Below are 6,909 nucleotides of genomic sequence, written 5' to 3'. Positions count from 1 at the left end.
TTGAATATTATGGCTACAACAAATATTATTTATGTTTAGCTGAAAATGTTTAGTTGTAATGCTTCACAAATACACAGGTGCACTACTGCACTGTCTATGTGCGAATTAATTTTTTCATACAAGTACATTTGTCAGAATTCTTTGTAAAGGTGAATCATGTGTATTCAGTATACACGTTTCATTGTAAGCTTTAATAACTATCGCTGAGCAAATATTATACAATGTAAACTATCAATGAAAATTTCCCTAAATAATTAATGAAACAGTTTTTTAAGAATAGGTAAAAAAATATTTAGTCATTTGTTTTGTATACCACACAATTTTATTGAAACGATGAGTAAAATGAGTATATCAAGTGTTTTGATCTGTGATTAAGTTCTAAAATAGTCTTCAATATAAAAACTAGTTGATGATTGTAGCCTTAAATACAACTCAAGCATCTAATCCCAATAACAAAAAAAATTTGCCATCAATAAAATATTTGTTCAAATGGATTTTAGTATGTTTTAAAAATGTACCTTATTTTAATGCATTAATGTAGAAATTGGCTAAAATAATAAGAAGATTAAGTGACTAAGTGATTCAAGATTATTTTAAAACACATAAATTGATTAAATAAACATTATTTTAGTCTGAAAGGAATTATGTTTGATCCATTTTTTTTTTTGATTTCATTAAATATTGTTTAAATACAAAAATATGTAAAGTATATGTACAATACATTTGGTGCAAAGACAAAAACACAACTAATTGAAAAAAATAATAATAACTTGCAAACAATATTTGCATATTGAGAAATTTTAATATTTACTATTATACAGTTCTAACTAAAAAAAAAAAGTAAAATACAATTTATAAGATATTTAAAATCATAAATCAAAAATATTATAGTAGATAGGTCTCAGTAGTTAAGTCGTCTGTATTTGATCCATGCAAATATAGCATAACGTCCATATGGTTGTTCAAGATGTAGCTTTGATACAAAATAACTGCCTGTAAATTTTTTTTTTAGTTTCTTGATAATTTTTGAGACATTAAACATAATTTATAAGTAATAACCATTAACCATGTTATACTTACATATTCTTCTTATCGACTACGAGATCTTGACTTGGAAACTGAACGACCAGTTAATGCAGACCTTGAACGGGAGCGTGAAGGAGATCTTGAACCTGAACGAGAACGACGACTACGGCTGTATGATCGTGAGCGAGACCGAGAAGGAGTATATGACCTTTTTACATAATACAAAATTATTAGCTACATAATAAATATTTATGTTTAAGTATAATAAATTAAGTTCCCCAAAGTATTATTATACTTAATATTTTAAACATATTAAGTATATAGAAAATAGAATATTTTATAACCAGAAAAAAGTGAAAATAAAAAGTTATGATTTTATTAACCCTTTTGGGTTTTATTTAGGTTATTATCTTTTGAATATATACCTAAACTATTAAATAACTAACTTTCTAGATTTTTGGTAAGAATAAAGTTTTCAAGCATTTTAAGCAAAACATTTGCTAATTTTAATAAATTAAGATTTTATTTTATTGGTAATTTAAATGTTATTATCAAATATACCTATAATTTTCTAAAATATTGGATAAAAAAAATATGTTTAAAAATAAATATTTATTAATGCTAGTTATATAAAATTATCAATTATGACTTATGTGGGTGATAAACGATAATATTAATATAATAATTCAATATCAGAATAACCAGCAATATGTAAATTTTTGTTTTGTGCAGTATTTAACATAATATCAATTAACAGAAAAGTAAGCAATAATAAAATTCTTTATAATTTCATTTATTGTATTTAAGTTGTACAGTATAATTTACTATTATTAACACCAAATATTATTTTTTTCAAATCGCTTAAAAATCGCTTTTAGGTATTTTACAAATACAATATCTTTCACACAAGTAATAAATTAAAATTATGCTCTACAGTTCCAAAACAATAAGTATACTATATCACTAGAATGATTTATGTATAAATTAATAATTTATCATTAAAATCATAATTAGTGAATCTAAATTTAATTTACTACTAGAGATAAAAATATATATTTAATTGTAAGGCAATATACATACTTTTTTGAAACACTATATTGTTATAAAATGTAAGAAAGGATCTTGGTATGGTTGCACTATTTGTTTGTTTATGAATATTAAAATTGGAAATAATAACAACAAAAATAAATTATTTACAGAAAATATTTATACATTTTTTTCAAAGCATGAATAATGCTTTTTAAAAATTCACCCAATATTATTTTTATAAATGTTTTAGTAATTTATTGATAATAAATGTATATATATCAAGCAAATTTATTTAAGACTCATTTGATTAGTTAAACATTATTTAAAACATTTATTGCACAGATTAATTATTAATTGAGTGTCGTTTTTATTAAAAATTGGTCAAATATAAATCAACAAGATAGAATTATTAATATATTTCTGATAACTACCACATAAATCATAAATATTAATTTTGAATTTAATTTACCAAGGAAATGTCATTTAGTTTTTTTTTTAAAATTTAATCATATAACAAAATGTATAGGTAATACGTGTTTATCTTTTCAACTTTAAGAATTGAGAGGACACCACACCCGCTTGTGTTGTATCAGTGTTACAAAAAACCTACAATATATCAATTTTTATTTTTACAATAATCCATTTTACTATGTTTTTTAAAAAATAATTATAGTGAATTGACCTATTACAAAATGTTAAGGTAAGATAAGATTATTATCTATTATTATCTAGGGCATTTTATTGATATTTTAATTTTGAAGCAATTTATAATAATCTTCTAAAAATGTAGTTTTCCAATATCAATAAAAACTTCCCAGTTGCCTTTTATTACATTTAAATTGTATAAAATGTCAATTCACTCTAATTTAAATAAAAAATCAAAGTAAAATAGATTATTATGAATATAAAATTTGTTACGTTGTAAGACGGTAACAATACACGTGGGGGCATATCATTCTTTTAATATTTGCATTTATATCATTACCACCAAATATGTAATTTAATTCAATAGCTAGTAATAGCTAAAATATTTGTATTTTTATATAAATACAAGATTAAAAAAAAAAATTTAATTTTAAACTAATAACAGAATTATTTTTTAAAAGTTGTTAATGTATAATTATATTATTAAGCACGCTTAGCATGTATTTTTTTTAATATTTAAAGTAAAAATCCAATGATTAAAGGTGAATATATTAAATGTTTTTATATGAGATTAATATTAGAAGTATCATCATTTATTTTATGTTTATTATTAATTTAAGGAATTTAAAGAATGTAGTATTTAATTAAACAAAATAATATATAATATTTATCCCATTGATCAATATAATCCAACCTGCTCTTGTGATTCAATTGACTCACATAAAAAAACGAAGTTCAACATTCTCCTAAAATGACACGGTGGTAATGCTATGTAGACAGCCAGTGGCGTTATGTAGATCTAATTTATAACTCTTTCTGTCTCTGAATATCTGTGTACGTTCACCGATAGCTAATTAGAGCATCAGAATAAAAATCATTAGGTTGGTTGGGCTCGATGGGGTTCTAGTGTAGCTGAGTACATCGATAAACGCAGACAGACAGATAGTTGCGCCGTAGTCCGACGACTAACACACATTGCTCGTAGTAGAAGATCAAAATATATTATTTTGGTTGAGAGCTCTACGACGATCGACACTACGAGAAGAGACGCTCTCAGCCGAACATCCTACAAAAATGGCCAATTATAGTCATTTTTACAATTCCATTATATAAATGGTTGTGACAATAATCTACATTACATAATTTATCTTAATGTTCACAAACAGTTGAAGACTTCACCACAAATAAAATGAAATAGGTGAAGCCATATGTAAAATAATTTGAATAAAAATAAATTTACCTGCGTCGCCCTCCTTTAAAACGTCTACAGTCACGGGCATAATGTCCTCTATCACCACATTCATAACATTTGTCTTCAGGATGGAATGGACGTCCTCGACGAGGTGGGCCTCCTCGATAAGCACCTTTACGTGATCCAGCATTAGATAATTCAACTCGGACTCGTCTACCACAAATGCTCCTAAAATAAGTTTATAATAATAATAATAATAAGGGTGGGTAGGTACAACATAGATAATAAAGATATGGATAGGCCACGTCTATGTTAAATATATTTGAGGCCGCAGTCCCGGAGAGGAAGGTAATTGATAGTTATATTGATAATTGATACTCAATATAAGTATACTTTATTTGGCCTCAATTGTTCTCTTTGATTACTGCTGATAAGACCATTATGTTCAGACCTGGCTCAAGGGATAGGGGACATAAGCCCATGCCTAGGGTGGCATTTTCAAAATACTGATAATATTATATTGTTAGGGGCGGTAACATTTTATTTTGCCTAGTTCACTATTTTTGCTTGAGCCGGTCCTGGTTATAATATCCCTATCCATAATATCTTTATTATCTATGCCCCACAAGGAATAACTACATTTGTCGAACATAACAATTATTTGTTAATTTTTTAATTACCTTCCATCTAAACCTCTAACTGCATCTTCTGCATCTCTTGGATCTTCAAATTCAACAAAAGCAAAACCAGGGGGATTACGGGCAACCCATACATTACGAATTGAACCATAATATGAAAAAGCATCTTCTAAATCTTGTTTGGATGCAGATGATCCTAAATCACCAACATATATTTTGCAATCTGGATTACCAGAATCCCTGTACCGTGAAGACGATGACATATTTTAAATAATATCTGTAACATAAGACACAATTCATTAAAAAAATTATAACTAGAGATAGCACAACTGCACAAGATAATAGATACATACAAATATTATTCATAAGTTTAATATTTGAATGAAAAGAATTAGAAGGATATTTGGTCAAAAAAGAATATAAGGAAAAACTGATAAAAAAAAGAACTGTACAAAGAAATTTTAATTATATAGTATACTTTTCAGGAGTAGTAAGATGAGCTGGGTCGGTCATGTCAAGAGGAGTTAGAAGGTCCCATTGGCTTGGCCTCAAGATAAAAACTAGACACAAAACGTTGAACAGATAATATCACTAGACTTATCACTGTAAGAAGTAGAAAATGGAGAATAATTAGCGGATAGAAAGTTGGTAGTCAGGCAATGGACCTAAATAGCATGTTAAGTCATGAAAAAACTCTAAATTTGACATTCCTAATATGACTACAACTCTGAATAAAACTGTAATACAATTATTAGTTTTTAACCATTTTATTTTATATAATTCCATAAAAATGAACTTTATGTTGAGTTTTAGTTACAGTCTAAGATAATTCTATACCTACCAAAATATTTTAAGTAGCTTGTAAATCAAATTGTTTTCTATGAAAAAAAAAACTGGTAGCTGGTAGATTACATTATTAATTCTTTATCAAACTTTTACAAACTACCTAGATTAGGTACCTAATTATAGGAGTACAGACTGTTGAACGATTGCTTAACACTGGTACTATTATCTTATTTCAGATTTCAAAATGTCTACTTCAAACTAAGAATAAATTTAAATGCATAACAATAATACTGATTAATATTGAACATTATGATAATGCTTAATGGGTACCATTATTATAGTTATCAAAATGTTTCAATTCATTTTCTCTTCACATAAAGTAGGTATAATATTATTATCTTTTTTCTTATCTACATTTTATTTATGTGTGTGCACATCATTAAAATGAAACATGGAAAAATCTCAATGTTATAAAAACAGAAGCCAATAATGTTACAAAAGACAAAATCAATAGGTTATAAATACGGATAAAATAATAACGTTGTAGAATTTAGTCTGAATTGACAATAAATATTACTTGTTTGATATCACGGTGGTGCGGTGTTCTTATATTATTATTTATAATAATCGGTAACAAGGACTTACTTGTCCCATTCCCACTATGCTCATAATAAATAAACGTTTGTTGGGTACAATGGACAAAAAAAAAAGCTAGAATTTCGTTGGAATCTTGAAGGAACAAAATAGCAATCTGCCTTGTCGAGGAAGTCTGTAAATCACCGCTGCGGCACGTCTATACGGCGAACGACGAACACGGCTAGATCGTCGTCGATGGCCGACTATAAAACTAGCGAAAATCGACGTCCGTTTAACACTCAAGTCTGGTCCCGCCTCCGCGAATAACGACTTACCTTTTACGATTGACCTGTTGCTGTTAAGTATTAGTTGTTGAGAGGCGACCTCGAAGAACTAAACGACGACGCGACGGTTGCAGTCCGTTTCAGCTTTCCTTTTGGCGTAGTCGTTGAAGAGACGGCCAAGTTTGTCGAACGACGTGTGCAGGTGGACAGGCGGTGTCTTGAAACTTGAGGAGTGTGTGCAGTGACTTTCGGTCGGTCACCTGCCCGTGTCAACTGTCAACCCTCAGACACTCAGCACTCGACGAATGCTGCTGTTCCGATCAGATTTGAGGTTCGGCTCTGAAGACTGAAAGTCTGAATTCTGAATGGTCAGTGGAAATGCCGGCCGCCGGGAGTGTTATGTTATTTAGTGGGTGGGTGAGGGTGGGGAGTCTGGACTGTGGGCGCCATTCGCCATTTTACAGAAATTATGTCTGAATTGCGGGCCCAGTGTGACCGCTACACTACAGTTTATTTCCGGTAGGTTGGCGACATGGTGGCGTGAACTCACCCGAGCAGCCTGCTTACGGTGTACCGACTACCAATTGATACCGAGTGATAACCGAGATACCGGTCACCGGTGTAATACCGAATCCATGATAGTTAGAGGGCGCGGCTGCCGTGCTGGTGACAGTTTAAACCTTAGGCACAGACGCACAGTCGCACAGATAATATAAGTAGGTATACACTTAAT

At 29.4% G+C, this 6,909-nt stretch overlaps 1 protein-coding gene across 3 annotated transcripts; it reads right to left on the bottom strand.

Moving 5' to 3' along the window:
* Positions 1-750: 750 nt before the first annotated feature.
* LOC132939065 (serine/arginine-rich splicing factor 7-like) lies at positions 751-6,598 on the bottom strand. 3 transcript variants are annotated; one of them, XM_061006078.1, is made up of 6 exons: positions 6,228-6,596; positions 5,962-6,163; positions 4,573-4,807; positions 3,941-4,120; positions 1,081-1,234; positions 751-993 (listed from the first exon to the last, which is right to left on the bottom strand). In XM_061006078.1, exons 3-5 carry the CDS (start codon positions 4,791-4,793, stop codon positions 1,090-1,092), a joined length of 546 nt encoding a protein of 181 aa, XP_060862061.1. In that variant the 5' UTR covers positions 4,794-4,807; positions 5,962-6,163; positions 6,228-6,596; the 3' UTR covers positions 751-993; positions 1,081-1,089. The 3 variants fall into 3 exon arrangements, with proteins under 3 accessions (XP_060862061.1, XP_060862060.1, XP_060862062.1); XM_061006077.1 differs by lacking the exon at positions 5,962-6,163 and having other exon boundaries at positions 6,228-6,595; XM_061006079.1 differs by lacking the exons at positions 751-993; positions 1,081-1,234; positions 5,962-6,163 and adding an exon at positions 3,424-3,766 and having other exon boundaries at positions 6,228-6,598.
* Between the last annotated feature and the right edge of the window lie 311 nt (positions 6,599-6,909).

Source organism: Metopolophium dirhodum, chromosome 2 (assembly GCF_019925205.1).
Source record: "Metopolophium dirhodum isolate CAU chromosome 2, ASM1992520v1, whole genome shotgun sequence".
NCBI classification, from domain to species: Eukaryota; Metazoa; Arthropoda; class Insecta; order Hemiptera; family Aphididae; genus Metopolophium; species Metopolophium dirhodum.
This window is presented reverse-complemented; position numbering and strand designations above follow the sequence as displayed.

What these genes read in the sequence shown, in the direction of transcription:
- LOC132939065 (XM_061006078.1), bottom strand. Translation starts at nt 4,793, where the DNA reads ATGTCATCGTCTTCACGGTACAGGGATTCTGGTAATCCAGATTGCAAA. An exon ending in GTTAGAGGTTTAGATGGAAG is followed by an intron (nt 4,121 to 4,572) that starts GTAATTAAAAAA and finishes AACTTATTTTAG; the next exon opens with GAGCATTTGTGGTAGACGAG. An exon ending in TTTAAAGGAGGGCGACGCAG is followed by an intron (nt 1,235 to 3,940) that starts GTAAATTTATTT and finishes TTATGTAAAAAG; the next exon opens with GTCATATACTCCTTCTCGGT.